At 39.1% G+C, this 25,210-nt stretch overlaps 1 protein-coding gene across 1 annotated transcript in view; it reads right to left on the bottom strand.

Moving 5' to 3' along the window:
- Positions 1-25,210, bottom strand: part of L2HGDH (L-2-hydroxyglutarate dehydrogenase) — a 47,089-nt gene that overhangs the window by 7,529 nt on the left and 14,350 nt on the right. The window contains exons 4-9 of the mRNA XM_043919513.1: positions 21,776-21,907; positions 12,610-12,772; positions 11,433-11,467; positions 5,610-5,777; positions 4,211-4,368; positions 3,001-3,132 (exon numbers count right to left, since the gene is read on the bottom strand). Coding sequence (XP_043775448.1) covers positions 3,001-3,132; positions 4,211-4,368; positions 5,610-5,777; positions 11,433-11,467; positions 12,610-12,772; positions 21,776-21,907 — 788 coding nt within the window. The remainder of the gene's footprint in view (positions 1-3,000; positions 3,133-4,210; positions 4,369-5,609; positions 5,778-11,432; positions 11,468-12,609; positions 12,773-21,775; positions 21,908-25,210) is intronic.

Genomic DNA, 25,210 nt, shown 5'->3' with positions numbered 1-25,210 from the left:
TTAGTGTTTTGTAGTGTGAAGGCTACCACATTCTCTAGACCAGTGCTCAATCAAGGGAGACTTTGCCCCCTAGAGGGCATGTGGCAATGTCTGGAGACATTTTTGTTGTCATACCAGGGAAGTACTGCTGGCATCTACTAGGTAGAGGCCCGGGATGCTGCTAAACATCCTACAACGAATTGGACAGCCCCCCACAGTAAAGAGTTATTTGGCCCAAATGTCAATGGTACCAAGAATGAGAAAACATTTTTTGCAAAAGGGTCTAGATCACCTTTATTACAGAATTTCTGGCTTTTACCCTTGTATTTCACAATGATATTGTGTAGTCTTTAGCTATCACTTATGATGAAAACATCTTGTCTGAAAATTTACTTGCCTGAAAAATACCTCCCAAGAAGGTATTTTCAAAATGAAGTATGGAAAAAAGAGGGGATCTTGGCAAATATGTTTTCATGTTTTATGTCCTTTTTAAAACATACAAACTAGTTAGATTACCAAGTCAAAATTAATCACAGAACAAATTAAAGGGCTTTACAGCTTAAATTAGGAATCTTAGAGATCATCATTTAATAATGAGAAGTTTGTATACCTAATGAATATGTTTGACAGGTTATCACTTTATATATAGGCTACAGGGCGTCCCTGGTGGCTCAGATGGTAAAGCGTCTGCCTGCAGTGTGGGAGACCCGGGTTCGCTCCCTGGGTTGGGAAGATCCCCTGGAGAAGGAAATGGCAACCTACTCTACTACTGTTGCCTGGAAAATTCCATGGACTGAGGAGCCTGGTAGGCTACAGTACTTGGTGTCGCAAAGACGCGGACATGACTGAGTAACTTCACTTTCACTTTCACTTTATATTCCAGTCTAATATTCACCAGTAAGTTACTGCCCAAGATGCTCTGGCTAGGAAATGAGAAGTCAAGCTGTATCCCCTTTGGAGGCTACTGTAACTAAAGGACACCATCTTGAGCTAAAAATCCCACTAAAAGTGCTGCCTTGGTTCTTTTTTACTATCCAGAACTGCCTAAAATGCCTCCACCCCAATATTAATGATAGAGCATTGATGGTGTCACACGAGTTGCAAGATATGCAGGACTTGGGCTTCAAAATGTGGGAAAGCCTAATTATCTCACTTATTATTATGATGATTATTTAATATTCTAAGCATGTAATAGGTATGAGAATAACATAATGAACACCAATTTTTTAATCAAACAGCTTAAGAAATAAAGCATTCTAAATATGATAGAAGCGCCCTGTCAAACTCTCTGGATCCCATTCTCTTCTTTCCCTGGAGTTAACTTCTCTCTTCAACTAGGTTTTTATCACTCCCATGTTTGTTTTTATTTTTACATTTGAAATCCATATACAATATGGTATAAACATATAAATGGTATCAAACATATCTTCTACAATTTTCTCTTCATTACAGATAATTTCTTGCATTTCACAGCTACAGGAATCAAATGGAATTGCTGAATATGTTCTGTGACTGAGTTGAACTTGTCCCCAGATGCACCAGCCTACATTGCTGTGTGTTTTCTACTACACGGTAATGAGACTGGTAACTGGAATCCACACCCTTCCTCCCAGAGACAAGAGTATTCACCAAAACTCACAAGCTCCAAGTTCAGTTCTACCATATGAAATCCACTGGTCTAAAGAGTTTCCCTCAGACTTCTACAAAAGTGTGGTAATCAAATCTGGGTAGTGAATTCATCCCAACTATTTATGTATAGAATTCACTACACTCATCCATTGTGTTTTCCGAGGAATATTAACAGCAGTAACAGACACTTGATTTGACCCATCTATTTTCAGATACAAAACATAACAAGGCTGCTAAAAAAGACCACTGAAAACATAAAAGCCTTCATTTATAGGTGAGTGAAAGAACATAAAGCCTAGATATTTTTATCCCTTCCATTTCAGAAGGTGAGTAGAGGGGTGAGAAAGATACAAGTAAAAACAATAGCTCGGTTTAATAGTTCTAAGCATTCAAAGAGGCTGGTCTGGGAATGACACATAAGTCAGATTTAGACCAGGACGCTCCCCTGAGGGAGCCAGCTGACGTGATCATTGTTCTCTTCCTAGATACAGAGTTGAGCTGCTGACATTTTACACCAGGCGAGTCCCGCAGCTGTTACTGAGGAGAAAGACATGGTGCTCTAGAGATTCATGGAGGGATCGGTTCAGGGAAGAGGGAGCCTCAAAGACCATGGCTGATTAGGCCTAACAAATGGCTTGTTCAGGAAAAAAGGTGAGCACCCTAAAAATACCACCACAAAGGAAATAGGTTTATGTGGTATTTAGGACAAAGTATAGGTTAAGTCCAGAAAACCTTTTCTCTTTAAGAAAATAAAAAAAATTTTAAATAGTCCTTCCTTTGCCCCACACCCCTGTAGCAAGGACTTAAACTGATTGCTACTGTGCTATTTCCCACTCCTGTTCTGCAAATAGTCCTTGAGTGCAATAGGACCCAAGAAACAGCAAAATAAGTAGAGAGGAAGCAAGGTAAGACAGCAGGTATGAGTTATGTTTCTAAAAGGTTTTAAGAATCAATTAAAGTATAACGTAGCTTATTACCTAATTAGGTAACATGGTGATCAATGATCTTGCACAGAACTGAAGTCAGAAGGCTTTGGAATCACAAGTGGCCAGGGAGATTAAAAAACTTTCGGGTGAGATGTTTTATTATGAGTGATAGCTAGACACAAGGGTGAAGATGGCATCATAATATAACTGCAATGGAGAGTTCAGCTAAAGCTGGGCTCTCTGGATAATCATAAACAGACCTAGTTCAAGCACTAAGGGGAGTAATGCAGCAACACCCAAACTGCAAGGGGAATGAACAACTTGTTAAGAAAGAGAGATCATGCAAAAATTCAGGGCACACACTGACTGCATGGGTGCTTAGAATCACGAAGTCAGACCCACCTCCCAAGTTCACATAGATCATGAATGCATTTACAATCCTTACAGCTTTACAGCTTTTCCTTACCTAAGTATGTCACTGATAGTAATTTCAGGGATAAACTTTTGAAGGTGCTTCACTGTTGCACTGAGAAAACATGCTTTGTACATTTCATTAACTCCATAGGAGAAATTCTGGAACACCAGTTTAATCAAGCCACTGAAAGCAAAGAAAATAAAATCTTTATGAGAAAGAATTCTTTATTACTGTAAAACATCTCTACAACTATTAGATTCAGGTTGGGGGGTGGTGGGGAGGAGGGTGGAACCACAGAAATCTAGGCGAAATTCAAAACACCACATATTAAAAAGAAAATCAACTTTTGGCCTACGTTAGAAGGAAACCTCATCAAAGGAATACCTTCCAAATTCCAGAAGTAAGCACCTTTCAAATTCAAATTCCCAGGTGGTGCTGGTTTCAAACTAGGATTCTATAAAGCCTGCCAAAACCAGGGCTTTCTAATGCAATGTTACCTGCTCTTAAAACACACCTAAAAGGCATTTACAGATTTTTAAATTAGGGACATTTACCCTACTTCTCTTTAGTCAGCCAGAGGTCAGATATGCTAGTAGTGATTCTCAAGTAAGTCTCAGGGGAGCCTGTGTTCATATGTATTTTTACAAGCACGTAGCTGGGAAGCCCCACCCTAAACTGGTTTCAGAATCTGCACAGGGTGAAATCCAAGTAGAGCTCTGAAAGCTTTCTAGTGATTTTGATGATGTGAAACCCTCTAGAGAGCAACACTGCTAAAAGGACAAAATACTTCAGTTATTTCTTACCATAGTAAATGATCTGCATTTCATATCAATGTAGCAGTACTGCTAATTTTCCAGAAAAGAAAACAACCTTGCTTATCAGCAGTTTCTCCAGAGGTTTTCAAAAATCATGGTGACTAGCCTGAAATGATCTCATCAAAGTAAGCCATCTACTGATTTTGAGAGAAACTTTCTTTTTTTTCAAACTCAAAGGTTAGCAAAAGAAGATTTGGATTGTCAGATGGGTGATCACTCTTGGCTCTTTTTTAACCAAGACATCACCCTGGCTCATCGGAATTTTCTTGAAGTAGTTAAAATGTTATGCTTATTTCACAAAGCTCTTAATTCCGGTTGTTTAAAAAATTAATATACCAATTACAAATATGAAGATTTATCCAAATAAACCTAATATCAAGAAAGAAAAAATTTCCCATATTAAAAGTATAAGCACTTAAAATCATTTTTTAAGGAAATGAAGTTACCTCTTGATCATTATATCCATAATATCTCTGGCACTGAAGTCAAAGGGTCTGTAGCCTTCTCGTTTAAAGGCAAGAACTGCATTTGGCCCTAGCCAAATATTGCCATCCATCCTTGGTGTGAAGTGAACTCCTAGGAAAGGAAATCGGCTATCGGGGACCTATAGATTGAACACAGCAAACAGAGCCCCATTTCATACTGCATTTTATTATACACACAAACATTGAACTGGTAATATAAAACACCTTCTTCCCATGCATTTACTTGTGATCTGTGCTCAGGTAATACTTTTCTACATACATGCTTCTGCCTAAAAATGCCACACAGGAAACCTGACGCCATGACAATGAGGCACACTGTCCCATCTATTCCTCTTTCTGGGTAAAGAAAAACACTGTCCTACTTTAGGTTATTCCCCACTCCTACCATCCCCAACTAGGAATCTACGCAGCTGACAAGTAAAATCAGAGCTGCCAGAAAAAAACCCACCTTCACAACACAGGCTTTTGTCAAGTGGGAATGTAACAGGTTGGAACAGATGATGGAAGTTTTGGCAAGGTCAAAAACACTGAATAGCTGAATACTGGTAGTTCAACCTAGTAGGTCCAGACAGAAGAATAAGCTTTTCATTTAAATGCCTATGTCTTCTACACCATGAAACTACAGAGTGGCCACATCCCCTTTCTTGCACTTATAGATAAGTGAACTGAGAAAGAAGGTTGGCATATGGGCTTGTTACAAGGAAAAGTTCTCTTAGGAGAACTCCTTCCAGAGAGAGGCAGGAGAATCAGGTTCTTTCCTCACTGTTCTTCCTGTACTTGTGGGCAAGTACTGACAATTTAGGGCTTCCCTTATGGCTCAGGTACTAAAGACTCTACCTGCAATGTAGGAGACCTGGGTTCAATCCCTAGGTTGGGAAGATCCCCTGGAGAAGGGAAAGGCTACCCACTCCAGTATTCTGGCCTGGAGAATTCCACGGACTGTATGGTCCATGGGTAGCCATGATATCAGAACTAAGATGTAGGGGTTTAACCCAGAGAAACAGGTGGAATACTTGAACTAAAAAGCCCTTTAAGATATCTCTTGCGTCTAACCCTGGGAAAAGTTTTCGTTTCATTCCCTTTTTGCCCACAAGCCTCTTGAGAAAGCAGAGGCATCACGGTGTGCATGTGTGCTCAGTCGCTCAGCTGTGTCCGATTCTTTGTGACTCTATGAACTGTTACCCATCAGACTCCTCTGCCCTGATGGGAGAGGATTTTTCCAGCAAGAATACTAGAGCAAGCTGCCATTTCCTCCTCCAGGGGATCATCCTGACTTAGGGATCAAACCTGCGTCTCCTGCATTGGCAGGTGGATTCCTTACCACTGAGCCACCTGGGAAGCCAGATGTATCATTACCTACCGGATAAATATTTCCTTTTACAAGATAGCGCTTTTCTGGCTTCAAGACTAGGTAATCTCCCCGGAACGGTACAATTCGAGGATTGGGATTGCAGCCACTCAACTCGGAAATACGATCTGAGTAAAGTCCTGCACATGTCACAGCATACTGACATTGAACCTCCTCTCCCTAGGGCAAGAGAAAAGAACAGTGACTTGTGGGAAGCAGAAAGAATAGGTGATAGCAAAGACAATAAAGGCACAGATACGGATCATTCATTCATTCATTCATTTATGGCTGCATCGCACAGCTTGCAGGATCTTAGTTCCCTTACCAGGTATTGAACCCAGGCCCCTGCGGTGAAAATGTCCTAACCACTGGACTGCCAGGGAATTCCCATCTTTTTATTCTTTTTAAAAGATGAGATTAAATACAAGTATCAGCAAAAGAAGTTCTTCAGCATTTAGTTGGAAGGTAGAAACTCAGAGCAGTGGCACACAAGAGGATATCAGCTTAAATTTTATACTTTAGAGTTATAGTGGTTGACCTAGCGAGGATACCTAACAAGCCACATACAGACAGCTCTTTTTTAAAAAGACCTACCGTGGAACTTCTTCACTACTTATTGCATGAAAAAGCCACCTTCATTTAGGTGGCCTCAACCCATTCGGCCTCCTCTGTATTTCAAATAGCTTCTCCTGTCTTATCTAGGGGTAATTATCCTGTTACTCTCAGGTTGCTTCACACTCAATAACCTTGCTCAATTCCAACTGTAATCTACCCAGCAACCAATTTCCCCTTCTGATCAGTATCTACTTTGCAAAATGAGGCTACTTTTCAAAACTCAGTCATTCAACCCACATTTACTGAGAATGCACACTATGGTCAAGTTTTGCTTTTTTTTTTTTTCAAGGTTTGTTTTAATGACTAGGAGACTACTAATCTTAGGCTGTGTTTTCTCATAAATTTTATTTGTGATTATCATCTGCATATTTTTCACTTTACTCTGATCGGGTTAGCCAATTTGTGACTCAATTTCCTAAATGATTTCATTTAACCCTAATTCCCTACCATTCTCCATTTCTATTGCTTTATTTCTTACAGAGGAAACAACTAATACCTTCTCCCTCCATGTAATTTCTTGTTCCTAGATTTCCTTCCGAGAGGACCTGTTTCTGAAGCCTTGAGGTTCTCATCTGCCTCAGTGTTCTCTTTCTTTCTAAACTTTACTGATTTATCCTTATGCTATCTCTGTGTTCATCCTATTTCTGCCCAGCTACCAAGATAAGCCTCTTTTCAATAGTTATACAACCACACTTCGGACAAAAATCAGATGAAACTTCTTTGCAGTGAATTCAAATTAGCTAGACTAAACTTATGAAAGTTTTAAGATCCTTGAAGTCAAAGGACTATGTCAACAAAAATATAAATGCCTCTTCTAAGTAGGTTAATATCTTTTCTGTTCATCTAGAACTATATACCAGAAGTACAAAAAAATTTTCATGTGATATTAATCTACTAGCAACTACTTGAAAAGTCAGCAATTCTTTTGTTCTTAGAACATAAAATGAAGATAAGTCTTATGATAAATGTAAAGATAAAAGAATTCATAGAATGGTACCAGAATGCAATAACTTAGAAGTTTTTTTAAAAACTTGAGGAACAATTTCAAAGGAAAAAAATTATTAAATAATTCAGTAACATTAATTTCACACCCAAAATGGAAATTTTTAATTTACATTGACTTATTATTTGGTAGGCCCCTATGGGAGGAATCACAGCACAGAACTTTAGGATTTTGGAAGAAAGTTACACCATCCTCTGTAGGTAATTAGCCTCCTTTTGAGAAAGTGCTTCTGCCTTTGATTCAACACTTGACCACAGGTCACCAAGTTACCACTTGAACTACCCATGATGAACTGCGTATTGTCTTACTCACCAGGCCACAAAACTGGGTGTGTACACAACACTCTGTCATCAAGAGGAAGTGGAATATACAAGATCAGAGATGTATAGGTCCTGCAGGCACACATTAAGTTGTGGAGGCAAGTGGCTCAAGTGCCCATGACCTCCACTGCTAAATCATCTCCTCCCTCTGGACTTGCTCCCTCGGCCCCGTGGAGAGTAATCAGCTGACCAAGGAAGAAAAAAATACAGGCCAGGTTGACAAATGGTTCTGCACAACATTCTGACATCACTTGAACAGCTACAGCACCAGCGCCCCACTTGGGAGTGGCCCTGAAGGACTGTAGTAAAGGGCAATCTTCCCAAGGGGGCAGAACACGGAATGTCATACTTGGTTATTTATCTTACCTAGAAGGAGAGATAGCTAGAAGTATGGATCTATACTGTTTCATATGCAATGACTATTTGCTGGATGGTCAGAAAAAGGAGCTCTGGAGAAAAGGTATGTGAATGGATCTCTCAAAACAGGTTTGGATAAAAAAGTCATTTGAGTTCTATATGAATGCTCACTGAAGAGTGATCATGGAAGAGGAAAATTTTAATAATCAGTAGACAAGATGACCTGCCCTATGGATGTTAGCTAGCCTCTGTCCCCAGGCACCCTGTCCATACCCAATGGCATCATGAACTAACTGGTTTTGGCAGCAAGGAGGTAATGCATGGGTTTAGCAACATGGACTTACTCACCAAGGCTGATCTATTTACAGCCACAGGTGAATGCTCAATTGGCCAACAGCAGAAATCAACACAGCCACTGACATGGTCCCTGGACCACTTCAGTCAAAAACCAAAGGCAGCACTTAGTCCTCACTGGAGTAGACACTTGCTCTGGATATAAATTTATCTTCCCCGCCTGCAATACTTCTATGGAAACCACCATCTGTGAACTTACAAGATGCTTTATTCACTATTACGGTATTTTACTCAAAAGCATTACTTCTGATCAGTGAGCTTATTTTCCAGGAAATGAGGCATAACAATAAGTTCATGCTTGTGGAATGCACTAATTTTACCATTTTCCCCACAATCCTGAAGCTACTGGGTGGCAAAAAGTAGAATGATCCAGTAACAACGCTAGCTGGCTGGCAACACCTATAGGCTTGGGGCAATGTCTTCCAGGATTCTCAAATGCTCTAAACCAGTGACTAATACATGGTGTTGTTTCTTCCACAGCCAGGATTCACAGGTCTGGAAACCAAGAGGTAGAAAATGGGAGTAGCTCCTTACTATTATAATAAACTGCTTATGAAATGTTTGCTTCCCAGCTCTACAATTTTTGGCTCTGATGGTCTAGAGGTCTTGGTTTCCAAGGGAAAAATGCTTCCATTAGAAAATAAGCAATGGTTCCATTAAGTCAGAAATTGATACTGTCATACCTGGTAACTTTGGGCTCCTCCTGCCAGTGAATCAACAGGCAGAAGGAATTACTGTTCTGGGCGGGATAACCGATTCTCTCAAGGAAACACTGAGTTGCTACCACATAGAGGGCTCAGAGATGATGAACAGAAGTATGTCTGGAATGTAGCTCTCCTGGGATATGTTTTAGTTTCCCCATGTATTATTATAAAAGTTAATGGAACCCAAAAATGGAACCCACAACCCAAAACAAGCAGGGCTGCTAAGCGCACAGACACTTTAGAATTGGAAGTTTGAGTTGCCCCACCGAACTAAGAACCATTACCAGCTGAGATGCTTGCCAAGGGCAAATGGACATTGGAATGAGTAGTGGAAGAGGGAAATTATAAATATCAGCTATGACTACATGACTGGTGACAGAAATGAGGAGTGCAGTAGCTAGGGGTATTTCTTTCTTATTCTAAAATAAATATAATTGCCTATAAATTACCCAACTCTTTCTTTACCCTCATTGTTACTGGAATGAACTGTGTCTTCCTCAAATTTATAGATTTAAGTCCTAATGCCCAATGAGACTGTATTTGGAGATAGGACCTTTAAGGAGATAATTAAGACTAAATAAGGTCTGTAAAGTGGAACCCTAATCTCATAGGACTGGTGTTCTTACAGGGGAAAGAGACTGCTCTCCCCCACTCTCTCTCTGCACGTGTGCAGCCACAGAGAAAAGGCCACTTAAGGACAAAGGCAGCCAGCCTCAGGCCGAGAAATCACACCAGAAGCTAACTCGGATGGCACCCTGACCTAGATTTCTAGCATCTAGAGATGTGGAAAATAAATTTCTGCTGCTTAAGCCACCCAGTGTGTAGTACTATGTTATGGAAGCCTGAGACAACTAGTACACCCAGTTCTGCCACTTCCCCATCACCTAACATGGGGTTTCTCAACTTCAGCATTATTGACATGAGGGACCAGATGCCTTTGTCGTGGGGACTTGTCTCTCACACTGTAGGATGCTTAGCAGCTTCCCTGGCCTCTACCCAGTAAATGCCAATAGCAGTGCCCCCCCGCCCCCACCTCTACTAGGTGTGATGAGAAAAATGCTTCCAGACGTTGCCACATGTCTCCTAGGAGGAAAAATTACCTCCAGTTGAGACTCAAGATGCTTAAACAGTGGTTAATCTTTTATCTCAGGATTTATATTGCAGGATCTCAAAGTGGGAGAGTGACTCAGATAGAAAAGAAATGAACATTCACGATCAATAAAAGTAGACTTAGTATCCTTTTTGGAGACAAAGCTTGTCTTCAGGTGTATGAAAGATAGTTGCACCTTGTGGATGGAAGCATAATTGTTCTTCTCTATTTCATAAAGGTAGTTATAAGGGGTGTGAGTAGATGCCAAGTTGAAAAGGGAAGGACTGCAGGGGGGTTACGGTGTCACTTTGGTTATGCTGGGATTGATGCTTCCTTACATGCTTCTAACTTAAAGCTGACCAAACAGCAACTGCATATGATCTGGGAAGCGGAGGTACAGCAGCAACCACACTATTCTCTTAAGGTCACCTCTGGCCCAAACACCCACAGCCAAGTATTGATAAACTACAGCTCCACCTTCAGCTCACCTCCTGACTATCCATCCTACTGGCCAGGCACTGCCCCAGCCACTACTTGGGTGTAGACAGAGCTTCCTGCTTGCATTCCAACTTTAGCAGCCGGACACACTTGGCTTCTCAGAAACTGGCTGGAGATGCCTCCTGATCTACCAACTCTCCTTCTGAATTTTCACCTCTCCAAACACTTTCAAAACTGTGTAAGGCCTAATTCCTACAATATACTCATCGATGACTCTACTCTCCTGACTGACTGAACTCTGATCGTTCAGTGAACAAACAGCTAATGCAATAGTTCTATGCTATTCAATAATTCTTGTTTTAGACTATGAGAAGATGAAGAAAAGCAGCCCATCTCTCCCTGCATGGCCTGCTCCCTGTCTCCAAAGTCTTATAATTAGTAGAGAGTTAATAATAAGTTCATGTAGATAAGTAAGCAGAAACGATCTATCAGTTTTCATTACTCCAAGTGCTTATAATCCTATCCTTTGCTGGCACAATCAGTTGATGAAGACATTTCCAAGTTGAAACCTTTCTTAGAATGAAAGTTGTTACATTGTTCCCAAAGGGTTTTTCTCAGAATAAATTTTACAGTAGGCAAATTTCATTCAATGACATAAAATACAGCACTGTGGTTTAATTCAAATTTTTAAGAAAGAAGATGACAGCAGATAAAGTAGATGAAAGTAGTTTACTTAAGAATCTTGGGACTTCCCTGGTGAACCAGTGGTTAAGACTCAGTGCTTCCAATGCAAGGGGCTCAGGTTTGATCCTTGGTGGTAGAACTAGACCCCACAAACCACAACTAATGATCCCAAGAGCCTGCAAGCTGCAACTACAAGAACCTGCATGACACAACTAAGACCTGGCACAGCCACAGACATAAATAAAGATTTTTTTAAAAAAGAATCTTTACCTTTGTATTCCTTATAACAATTGGATATTTCATTCCTGAAAAAAAAATTAGTGAAAGATTTATTTTTAGCAAAAGAAGGCCTACTTTAATGAAATATTATTCTAGTCATAAATTTCAAGGATTATCTCTGTCATAACCATGACTGGCTCCTACTTTTCATTCTAAAGTTTTCTTTTCACCAAGTAACAAGATTCAACTAGTTAATATTTGACAATACATAAAACTCTGGCACGTTTTTTAGCACATTTTATTTTAATTCATTTAATCTGTAAACCATTCCCCACCTCAGCTCCCACACTAGGCAGCCCAGCTTTTCTGTGAACCACAATCCTAGAAAACATGCTATAAAATGAACCATCACAAATCGGTATGTATTTTTCCATTGGAAGAATGCCATGACACTTGTCATTCAAGTGTCCGTTATCTGAATCCTTGCAGATTCTAGATTGTATAGAGAAGCAAATGTTATTACAACACAAAATTTCCAATGATAAACTATTTCTAAAATTTGTTCCCAATCAGATACATGTGATCTTAAAGACCTATAATGCATATGGATAGCAGGTAAAGAATATGATTTACTTATATCATAAATTTGATTGATTATGCTACCTACCTAACAATCTCAATTATTTAACAATTTTGCTCATCATCTTAGAATTTAGAAGGACACTGGGAGAATGATTGCTTCAGATAACCCAGATCTCCTTAAAGGCCTGTCAAGAAAGAATGAACTGAGTACTACTTCTTTTTCCCTTCAAATTTCCAAACAACAAATTTAAAGCTTAACAACTAATTCATTTGGTTTAAAAAAAAAAATCTGTGCCCCTAAAGCAAAACAAAATAAACTCTAAGTGCAGGTTACAGTGGGGGAGTTGGGGGATGGGGGGTTCAGAATGGCTGAGTCATGTCCTATCCCCAGACAGTCTGATTCAGTAAGACTGAGGGATGCTAAAATCTGCCTTTTTAACAAGCATCCCCAGGGGATTCTGAGTCTAACCTATTGGATAGGAAAGTGTTTGGTAGCTAATTTCACTTCTGCACCTGCTTCCAGCTCTGTGCCCTACTGCAGCTAGCTCCGGGTGACCCTCTTGTCAGCGCTACCCTAGGCAGAAACAGTCTCAAGTTTCTTTAAAGTAAATTCAGGTATTCAACAGAAAAGACAAGGACAGTTTACCATCTTTACTTCTCGAAGGACTTTCTCTAGCCATTTCAATATCTTCTACTTCAAAATTGGTCAAAACAGAGCCACCTGCTTCTTGGAAATCCTTGGCAAATGACAAAGCCACCTGCCGATAGTCCACGATGCCAGTATAAGGACAATCAATAGCCATCAGACCCTGGGACAGAATTGTGAAAAAATCAAGGCAATATAATTAAAAATTGCTGAGGATAGGCTCTCCAGTGAGGTTTCCCTGATGGCTCAGTGGTAAAGAATCCACCTGCCAATGTAGGAGACTCAGGTTCGATTCCTGGGTCGGGAAGATCCCCTGGAGGAGGGCACGGCAACCCACTCCAATATTCTTGCCTGGGAAATCCCATGGACAGAGAAGCCTGGAGGTTACAGTCCATGGGGTCTAAGAGTTGAACATGACTTGGCAACTAAACAACAGGTTGTCCAATAAATTTTATCTTTGGCTGAATTTTTTTTACTGTTTATATTGATGGGTAACTCACAATTAGCCTTTCCTGGCAAACATCTGATAGTCTTAAAGAAAAATAAGATAAAAGCTTTCTTAATTGAGTGCCTAAATTTGATACTGAATACATATACAAATTGTCTAACAGATAATAGAAATAATACTAGCTAAATAAGAAAACCTCTATAATCTGGAAATAATTCTTCTCCTTAGAAGAGTTAATTTTTCCAGGCTCTTCCAGCTGCTACAATGAGTCTTTTAGTTTTATTTATCCTTAACCATATCTGAGTCAAATTCTGTATTACCAATTTCTTTATATAAACTGCACTAAGATTTTCCCAGTAGCATATTATCTGTCATGCACACTCAATGAGAGCTCAGAGTTGTTCACAATGTTTTCAGAGTATTGATTTGATTTGTTGCAGAATCTGTTTTCAAGACTGCAACTACTGAATGGAGATTTTATGTGGTTAATTCAAACTTTCTCTTCAGGTAATATGGAGAAATTAATAGCCTGGGTATTTAGTTGCTATGTTGGAGTGTGTGTGTGTGTGTGTGTGTGTGTGTTACTCAAAACAAGTTTAAACTCTATAAATGAATGATCTACAACCATACATATTTAATTTTTCAGAATAAGTGTTGAATGTGCATAGGCCTTTTCTAATTGTAAAGAAAAGGATACAAGTAGAATTTCACACACTAAATACTGACATTTTGGTGAGTGCTTGGAAATGGCATCATTTTCTGTTGCCTTACTGTATATAAGAGTATATCAGTTCTCTCAATTTCCCCTGAGAGGGCAGACTGGTTCCCAGGATAACTAAAGCCCAGAAGTTGAGTGCAACTTAAGTGCTACCATCCTCCTGGGCAGCACTGCACTGCTGTTACAGTTTTAAAATGACATCTGATAATATTAAATATCTCATCTGTATTCACTGCTCCACCCCAGCCCAGTGCATTTACCTGTCTGGCCTTTAAAAGCTTTTGATTTTGCCACTCAACCCTGACCAATGTTTCCAAATGGCCAGATGGCACTAAAAGTGAAGGCTCACAATCTCAGGCTCTTTTCACAAGCTGAACCTAACATGTGGCAAAATTCATCATTTTCCTAACAGTCTTGCTTCCAGAACTTGAGAGCATTTGCCAAGAATAGGAAATCATTCCTTCTGTTTCAACACAGTAGACACATGTAAGATTTTACACTAGAACTCCTATTGCCTGAAATTCCTAGATTCACAGGTCAAATAAGTAGAATTCAACTTCAACCTACAAATAGTATCTGGGATACAATAACCTTGGAAGCTAATTTAAGATAATACTAAGAGTTTAGTCACAAAAACTTCTTTACATAGCATAGAACTATGTGATAAGTATGATAACAGAGGGGTAAAATAACATGTGTACAAGTGTTTCATAGCAATCTTTTTTATCATCCCAAATACCCTCCTTATTCATCTTCTACTCCTCTAATCCAGCACATGCCTGACACACACAGGAGACACTCAAATATTTACTGACTGAACGAACTTTGGAGGGCTGTCTTTAAACATACACCAAACCTTACCCTTCCTAACAGCTTTCCTTCTTCCTCCCCTTTCTGGTCTTGGCTGTGACCCTCCTCATGAGATGCTGGTGTGCCTTGCCCGAATGTGGATGAGGGGGAAGGCGGGACAAATCCCTGTTGCCAAGCTGTTGACACTCTGACCTAGGGCGGGGTCAGGGGACAGGCTGGCTGGCTGTCAGCCAGCAGACTGCACGAGCACTGTCCAGGTCACCAGGTCAGAGCTTGGAATCTGATATCGCGGCAGGTCAGGTGGTTGGAAAAGAACCAGGCAAGTGGGTCAGGGAAAGCTAAGAGTTGGAAGTCAGTCAGGAGGCTAGAGGAATATGTGATTGACCAACAGCGTTAAAGTAAGGCAGCTGGATCAGCACACCTAGGGTCAGAGGAAGCAGTCAGGATAGAGAGGCATAGAGAGCACTGTCAGGAGCCATCCTCCAAAGCTTAAAGATGCACTTTAAAACTCTCTCAGATACTCCCACTAGGGGCACTTAATTTTCTTCTTAAAGAGATCTGATAGAAGAAACCCTTTCAGAGTTCCCCTGACAAGCTGTTTCTTTCTGGAGGGCCTGGAAGAAACAGAAGAGACCCTACACCATGGAAATTTTGCCACCCATTCCTGGTAGTGGTCATGAATTTGGGGGAAAAGGGAGAAATTTACTCAAGACACCATTATGAAAAACCGAAGTATACTTTCCACTATATATTGCCATCCCTAAAAATGTCTAGACATTGATAACCATAATGTGGCCTTCTATAAGGTAGGTCACTACTGCAGAGGCCTCAGGGAAGGGTAACGTACACCTCTCTTAGAAGTGACACTACTTATTCATCTTTCAAGCAGGGGGCTCACCTCTGAGAAGACTTTCCTAGACTCCCGGACTAAACTAAAAGCTCTCCCGTACCTTGGTACAAGACAGAGTATCAGTTCTATCATAATACTTATCACTATATTAAAACTATCTTCTGCTACACTCTAACTTCTTTCAGGATCATGGCAATGTCTTACCTTCACATCTGCAGTACCCACTGTAGTGCTGGGCACACAGTAAAGAAGAAAATGTTGGTCAAATTCACATGATTATCTATATATACATACTTCACTACCTCATTCTGAGAAGTGTGAGGATCACATGGTCAGGTAGGTGCACAGAACAATATCCAGACTCATCCCTAGTCTTTATGATGTACAAAATGCTGTTTTGTTTTGTTTTTAACAGGAAGGCATGATATAAAGAACCATGGGTCCTTCTTTTTCTATTTTTTTTTTTAATTTCTAAAGTTATCAGATACACAACAGATGACTGTTGTTTCAGTTGACTAGCTGGAATTTTCCAAATCCCCAAGATTTCAGTACCATCACAAAATCAATAACTTTGTTTCCCAAACTCCAGAGTCAATATTGTTTTTACATCATGACCGAATCCACAGTGGGGTCAGGGCCTCATATGTCTTTTTATTTATTTTTTACACTAATCTTAAAGTCTGAAACAGTTTCTTGATAGTACATAAAAACAGAAACACATGTTAAAAATTAGCATGCCTCTCTGGGGGAGGTTATAAATTTTTTATATTCTCAAATGCCAGGTAATACTTGATACAGATCAGTGAGATTCTGACATCTTAGTTTCATAACCAAACACTATCAAAATCACACAAAACAATAAAACAGAAACAGGTTTAGCTGTTTTATAATCAGGAAGCACTCAATAATTCTTGTAAAGCACTGTATAGATAAGAGATAGGAAGCAAGTTTAATTCCATTTTTTTTAGTAGATTTGATTTTTTTAGAGCAGTTTTAGGTTCATAGGAAAACTGAGCAGAAGGAACAGAGATTTCCTGTATATTAATACTTCCTGCCCCCAGGAAGTATTATTAATACTTTATATTATATTAATAATATATTAATTATTAATAATTATTAATTAATAATTATTAATATCAATTAAATATTAATATATTAATAATATATTAATACTGCCTGCCCCCAGGCACAGCTCTCTAATCTCTTTAATACTAATATTTTTTTTTCCTTTTAAGTATGGCATTAGAATAAACAACCAGTTCTGCTATAGACTGAATGCCTGTGGGCCTCCAAAATTCATAGACTGAAACCTAATGACCAATGTGACAGTATTTGGAGATGGGGCATTTGGGAAGTGATTAGGTAATAAGGATGGAGCCTTCATGAACGGGATTAGTGGCTTTATAAGAGAGACTCCAGAGAGCTCCCTCACCCCTTAAGTATTGTGAGAACACAGCTAGAAGATGGTCTATGAACCAGGAAGTGGATCCTCACCAGACATCAAATCTTTCAGAGCCTTGATCTCAGACTTCTAGCCTCTATGAGAAATAAATACCTGACACTTATAAGCTAACTGGTCCACTTTCCAGATGGCACAAGTAGTAAAGAATCCGCCTGCCAACATAAGAGACACAGAGAAGAGGGCTGAATCCCTGGGTCGGGAAATCCCCTGTAGTAGGAAGTGGCAACCCACTCCAGAGTTCTTGCCTGGAAAACTCCATGACAGAGGAGTCTGGTGGGCTACAGTCTATAGGGTTGCAAAGAGTCAGACACGACTGAGCACACACGTTGTTGCAGCAGCCCTAACAGACTAAAACAAGCTCTTATGAGTTACTCACAACCCTAGTTTGAAGATATCCGAGGATCTCTCAACAATGTTTTGATATAGCCTATTTTATTCTACAGAGGAATTGACATGGCTTAAAGGAAATAAACAAAGTATTTACAAACAAACTATTAGGAAAAGGGGAAAATGTAAACCAGGAGAAAAAGAATATAAAAAAGTTATCTTATCAGATATCATGAAAAGTACCCAAGTATCTAAAAAAAAAATCAATTTTAGTTTACCAGAATTACTGCTCACATAAAGCACAAAATAACAACCATCACTTCTTGAGGATTAACATATCCTGGATGCTTTACATATATTATTTTATTTAATTCTCAGAACAACCTCCATTTTACAAACAGGGAGTCTGAGGTTTAGAAAAATTTTAACTTAAGGTAAACAGCTGTTAAATAGGCAGATATGAGATTTAAATTTATGTCTGTCTAACTTCTCAGCCACCACAAACTACTGCTCATCTTATGTCAGATCCCATTTTATGGGGGAAAAAAAGAAATACAGTGAGATAAAGAATAGTATGTCAAAACTGCCTTAAGTCTAGAAATTACTGACCTATGATATACAGTAGTAGTAATGTTAGTTGCTCAGTCGTGTCCCACTCTTTTAGACCCCATGGATTTTAGCCTACCAGGCTCCTCTGTCCATGGAATTCTCCAGGCAAGAGTACTGGAGTGGGTTTCCATTTACTTCTCTAGAGGATCTTCCTGACCCAGGGATCAAACCCGGGTCTCCTGTATCGCATGTAGATTCTTCACCATCTGAGCCACCAGGGAAGCCCGGCAGAAAGGAATCAGGTATTCTAAAAATAGGGGACAAGAGAGGATGAGATGGTTGGCTGGCATCGCCGACTCAAGGAACATGAGTTTGAGGAAGCTTCGGGAGTTGGTGATGGACAGGGAAGCCTGGCATGCTGCAGTTCATGGGGTTGCACTGTTGGACACAGCTGAGCGACTGAACTGAACTGATTCTAAAAGTAACTATAAATAGGTAGTGTTAGTGGTGTCATAGTGAGTAAAGCTGCTTCCAAAAATAAATATATAAATGGTTCTGACCTCCCACTTCGAGGCTCCCCTCTCTCCCATGACCAGTTTCATCCTATGTACCAGAGTTTGATTAACTTTTCCTTAATTAACACAGTTTGCATATCATTTTCCTGCCAAAATCCTTCAGTGGCTCCCTACTGTTTAGATCAGGAGCTGGTAATTTTTTCTGTAAAGGGCCAGATAGTAAACATTTTTGTCCACGTGAAGCTTAAGGTTCTAATTACTCGAGGTGGCTGTTTGGCACAAAAGCAGCCACAGACAACACATAAATGAGTAAGTATGGTTGTATGCCAATAAAAATTTGTGTGACACTGAAATTTCATTTCATATAATTTTCATTGTCACAAAATATTATTCTTTTAATTTTTCTTGACCATTTAAAACAGCTTAATAGGTCATTAACAACAGGTTGTGGGCTTGGCCCACACTGGCCAGTTTGCCAATCCTGGCTTAAGACATGTAGCATTTGCTCAAAGCCGGAAGAAAACAGACAGAATCAGATAGTCAATGAATGCGTCTTCTTTTTATTAAAAAATCATTCATTCATTCATCATCTCAGAGAAATAAGAACTATATGGGGAGAGGAAAAGGGAGAAGAAGATCTGCTCCGATGAGGAAAACACTCTTAATATTCTGAATCCGAAGGGAGAGAGAGGTGAAGTATGCTAGAGTCGAAGATGCTATGACCTTCTCTGCAGGAAGAACTCATTCAATGCTATCTGGATTCCTGGGTACTATCAATCTCTTGAGAACTTTATACTACTTAAGAAAATCAAATATTTTGATCTAACCTTAACTGCACAACTAAAGATAACTTAAGAAAATTTAATTCTATATTGTCTTTGTGTAAAAGGATTTGAAGCAGCTTGTAAAAACAAACAAAAATACATACAAAACAATATATACAAGCATTAAATTTTAAACCAGACAAGTATATGGATTAGAAGTTATTATTTTCAGACAATATGGTTGTATATAGAAGATACAGAAGAAGAATTAGGACTTCCATGGCAGTCCAATGGTTAAGAATCCATGCTCCCACTGCAGGGGGTGCAGGTTCTATCCCTGGTTGGGGAACTAATATCCTATGAGCCATGCTAAATGGCCAAAAAAAAAAAAAAAAAGAATTTATAGACAAACTGTTAGAATCAATGAGTTAATTAAGCAACCAAAATGAAGCAGGTAATGTTCTGTTTGTTGATCTGGATGCTGATCACATTTCATGAAAATTCATCAAGTCGATGATTTTGGATGTACTAATATGCTAGGATTCAATAACAAGTTCCAAAAAATAAGAGCATACAGAAAACAAAGATGAAAAGAGAAGATGAAACAAAGAGTGAAATTAGTGCATAAAAATAAAAATGTATGCTTAAGGCTATAGATACTTGGCAAGAGTAGGGCAGAAATGTGTCCTGCTTAGGATCAAGGCAAACAGGACAATGAAATCAGTTACAGTGTCCACAAACAGAAACTGCTCAGGAAGAAAAAATTATACTTAAATCTGGGGTCTGAGAGAAATTTCTCCTGAGTGTTCTCAAAAAGATGTTATTTAACAGTGAACCTATCTTCTTACAGCAGAGGCCTTAGTGAGTGACACAATGATTTTCTCCATAGGCTGATGCCAATACACCAAAACACAACTCAAGGAGAGTAATCTGGGGTCAAGGAGTAGGTGGGGAAAGAAAAACACTACAGTATAGATGTACCACAATCTGGTGGTCTGGAGAGATGTATAAGAATGAATGGCCTACATAACATCTAGGCTCTCTTCTTTTAAACAGTGTTTCTCTAAAGCAAGCTTTTGATAAGCATTGCCTGACAGTGAGTTCAAGGCCATACTCATAAGCTAGGTACCCATCTTAGTGATAGGTATAATTTTATGTTATATACAAGTATAATATTGTATAATGTCATTAAAACACTGGGGACAGATGTAGAAAGCAAACCTATGGTTACCAGGGGGTAAGTGGAGGTGGATAAATTGGGATTGATATATACACACTACTGTATATATTAAAATATATATGTATAAAAGATATGAATAAAGAAAATAGACAAAACAGATACATGGTGGTGGTTAGATGCTTCAGTCATGTTCAACTCTTTTGCAACCCCATGGACAGTAGCCCACCAGTCTCCTCTCTCCATGGGATTTTCCCAACCAGAATACTGGAGTGTGTTGCCATGCCCTCCTCCAGGGGCTCTTCCTGACCCAGGGATTGAACCCACGTCTCCTGCACTGCAGGAGGATTCTTTCCCGCTGAGCCACTGGGGAAGCCCATAGGTCCTTATTAGTTACCTATTTTTACATATTGCATATATATACATATACTATTATTGTGTATATATTATACATATATACATGCACAATTTGGGCTATATACATATATGTACTTTTATCTCTTTTATTATACACACACACACACACACACACACACACATTTTGGGAAGATCCCCTGCAGAAGGAAATGGCCACCCACTCCAGTATACTTGCTGGGAAAATTCCATGGACAGAGGAGCCTGGCGGGCCACAGTCCATGGGGCTGCAGAAGAGTCAGACATGACTTAGTGACTAAACTACAACAACAATAAGGCCCTACCGTATAGCACAGGGAACTCCACTCAATACTCTTAATGGCCTATATGGGAAAAGAATCTAAAAAAGAGTGGATATGTGTATATGTATAACTAATTCACTTTGATGTACACCTGAAACTAACACAACATTATAAATCAACTATATTCCAATAAAAATTTAAAAAAAAACAAAAACTCTGAGGAATGGAGAACAGGAGATACAACAATTCACTGTAACAGTCAGTGGAGTGGGAATTGGACAGTAGCCTCTAAAAGGCTATCAAGGAAAGTTGATAAGCAGAGTAATTATTATATATATATATATTCAAGTCTCCATCACAAATAAAGAAGATCTGGTTTTCCTCATAGCTTGTTTTAAGCCAGAGACTCTATAACCCACGCTTCACACCTCCTGAAGCAGATCAGATACTGCAGCCACCCTTCTCAAAAATTTTCAGGGGCTACTCATGTCTACTGGATAAACTTCAAAGTATTAGCCTGAATATCAGGCCGTTTATGTGGGCTAGTTCTGCCTTTCCAATCTCATCTGTTATCTCTCACTACATACCCTACGACCCAACCACACCTCACCACTCAGGGCTTTCCCAATATGTCATAGGGTCTCAGACCTCCTCTTGCCTTTACCTGTGTTCTTTGGACCTGGTAGTTTCCCATAGGGAAGAAGAAATCAGCATCCAGAGTTGTGACAATGCCCTCTTGTGTCTGTCACCTCAATGCTCCTATGACAAGATGATCTGTTTCTAAGATTCCTGCTTCCTGTAAGCTCACCCCCAGCCTCCATGTCACAGGACTGAGCCCCAACTGAAAATATCCCTGTGAGCATGTGTGTGTGGGTTAGCGAATCACTTACCCTACAATATGGCTCCTTCTTTTTTATGTCCTCCTGCTGGATCAGCCTCAGGCCCTGGACACCATTCTGCAGGCCTCTCTCATACAGGGCCTGAAGTCTGGGAATTTCTTCTTGTTCAACAGCCACTATAAGCTTAAAAAGAAAAAACATAAAGAATATGAATAAAGTTAAACATATCAACAGCTATGAAAGATAAAGTCAAGAGAAAATCATAAGCTATTGTATGATTCAAACTGGGTTGAGTTTTAAAAACTGCTTTCTGCTTCGTGTATCTACTTCTCCCTTTCTCCATGACTTCATTCTTCCTCCACCAAAAATATTTGTCTTTAGACTGCATTAAAACAAAGGTAAGGCGTAGCATCAATTTTCACGTCTGCCATCACAGTTGCTATGTGAGTCCTGGCCATATCTATTCCCATCACTGTTTCAATCCCAGAGGTGAACGAAGCACAGCTTGTTTTGTCTTTACATTAAAAAAACAAAAAACAGAATATCAGAGAGATAGGAAGTATTCAGTATAATGCGATATCACTAACAGAAAACTATTTTCTGGAAAAAAGTACATTTCAAAGTATTTACTGATGCATTCTGTCACAGAGGAGAAAAACAGAAAATTCATCAACTTTATTCAAGATTCCTTTTCTATTAATATTTATTTCTGGGCAAAGTATCTGTTTGAGGTAGTTTCTTTCTCACTTAACAGTTACCAGCAAAGGAAAACACAGATGATATTCACAAGTACATTAGAATTCAAAAATCACTATTTCATAGCAAGGAGTCAATCACACTCCATGAAGTAATACTTTTAATCACAGTGTAAAGGTTATTTAAGTTAACAAATACTTAACCTTAAAAACAGATGTGGAATCAGATGACACTATCAAGAAAGTAAAAAGATAATGCACTGAACGGGAGAAAACATTTGTAAATGATATCACTGATAAGGATCTAATACACAGAATACATCAAGAACCCTTTTCAAACTCTGTACAGACTTCCATATACAAAGTAAGTAAATTACAGGGATGTAATGTACAGCATGGTGACTATAGTTAGTAATTGTGTATTTATAGTTAGCAATTGTGTATAGTTAGTAATTGCATATTTGAAAGTTGCTCAGAAAGTAGATCTTAAAAGTCCTCATTATGGACTTCCCTGGTGATCCAGTGGTTAAGAATCTACCTGCCAATGCAGAGGACATAGGTTTAATCTCTGCTCTGGAAAAATTCCACATGCCGAGGGGCAACTAAGCCCATACACCACAACTACTGAAGCCAGTGGACTCTAGAGCCCGTGCCTTGCATCAGGAAAATCCAGCACACAAAGCATGTCTACCACAACTAGAGAGTGGCCCGTTCTTTGCAACTAGAGAAAGCCTGCGCGTAGCAATGAAGAACCAGCTAAAAATAAAGAAATAAATACAATATTTTTTAAAAGATCATATAATATTTTTTTTAAAGTCCATCATCACAAAGAAAAAAATTCTTACATGTTAATCATACTTCAATTTAAAGAAATAAAAAGACATCAAACTTGATTTTAAAAAAAGAAGCTGGAGATGGGCAAAGACTCAAATAAGTGACTGAACCAGGAAAATTGTGAAATCAGGTTATTAAGTCACACTGACATTGCCATGGCCTGGAAACAGCAATCTGTAAATTAATCCCTGGAGCTGAGCTGAGTGGGTTAAAAGCAATGACATGATTTGATGTGAAGAGGGAATATGAAGTATTATTCAAGGCTCCAGAAAGAAGCAGGTGTTACAGAGCTCAAAATCATCCTATGGGCAGGAAGGTGGCCTGCTATGCTTCTCAAAGGTGTTCAGTGGATGCTGGTTGGTTCCTTTGGCTTAAAGGATTGAAAAACAAACAAACCAACCCTCATAATGCAACCATAAAAACTGTAAATACACTTCCACATTTTGCTTTTTTTGCTTAATAGTATGTCAAAACTATTTTCCCACATCATTAAAAAATTCTTCATTGCATTTTTAAGGGCAACAATGAACTTTTATTCTTAAAAATTACATGGAGAGGAGTTATAAGGAAATACTATGAACAACGGCAAGCCAACAAATTAGATAATTTATATGAAATGAGAAAACTCATAGAAAGACACAAACTTCTGAAATTGACTCAAGAAGAAAAAGAATACGTGAGTAGACTTATAACAACTAAAGAAACGGAATTAATAACTTTTAACAGTTCAGACCTCATGAATGTTACCAAGTATTTAAAGAATTAGTACCAATTCTTCACAAAATCTCCCAAAAAACAGAAACAGGAACACTTCCTAATTCAACAAAGATCAGTTAACAGTCAAACAAGACAAAGACATCAAAAGAAAACAAAAACTGCATATCAACATCCCTTACGAATATTGATACAAAAATTCTGAACAAAATACTAGTAAACTGAATGAGGCAACATATAAAAAGAATTATATATCAAGATCAAGTGAGATTCACTGCATGAATGCAAGACCTACTAAACATCCAAAAGTCAATGAATGTAATAATTCATATTAATAGAATAAAGGACAAAACCCACATGACTGCCTCAACAAAAGTGGAAAAGGCATTTGAGAAAACCCAACACGTTTTCATGATTGTGCTGTGCTAAGTCACTTCACTTGTGTCCGACTCTGAGCGACCCCATGGACCGCAGCCCAGCAGGCCCCTCCATCCGTGGGATTCTCCAGGCAAGAACACTGCAGTGGATTGCCATTCCCTTCTCCATTTCATGATTAAAAACACTCAACAAAATATAGGTAGAAAGGAATTTCCTCGGTCTAGTAAAGGACATCTTAAAAAAAAAAAAACATAGCTGTCATTACTTAATAGTGAAAGAGTGAATGCTTTCTCTCTAAAATCAGGAACACAAGGATATCTACTTTGACTATTTCTATTCAACACTACATTAGAGATTCTACGCAGGTAAAGCCAGGCTTTGCATGCATGTGAAGTCACTTCCATCATGTCTGACTCTGTGACCCCATGGACTTTAGACTGCGAGGTTCCTCTGTCCATGGGATTTTCCAGGCAAAAATACTGGAGTGGATTTCCATGCCCTCCTCTAGGGAATCTTCCCGACCCAGAGATCAAACTCACATCTCCTGGGTCGCTTCCATTTGCAGGTAGGTTGTTTACCACTAGCACGACCTTTGGCAGTACGTGAACCATGAACTTCCAGATGTACAAGCTGGATTTAGAAAAGGCAAAGGAACCAGAGACCAAACTGCCAGCATTCATTGGGTCACAGAGAGAGCAAAGAAATTCCAGAAAAACATCTACTTCTGCTTCACTCACTACACTAAAGCCTTTGACTGTTGGGATCACAATAAACTGTGGAAAATCTTAAACAGATGGGAAAACCAGACCACCTTTCCTGTCTCCTAAGAAACCTGTATGCAGGTCAAGAAGAAACAGTTACAACC

The sequence above is a fragment of the Cervus elaphus genome, chromosome 12 (assembly GCF_910594005.1).
Source record: "Cervus elaphus chromosome 12, mCerEla1.1, whole genome shotgun sequence".
Classification (NCBI taxonomy): Eukaryota; Metazoa; Chordata; class Mammalia; order Artiodactyla; family Cervidae; genus Cervus; species Cervus elaphus.
Note: the sequence above shows the minus strand (reverse complement) of the source record. Positions and strands in the feature narration are given on the sequence as shown.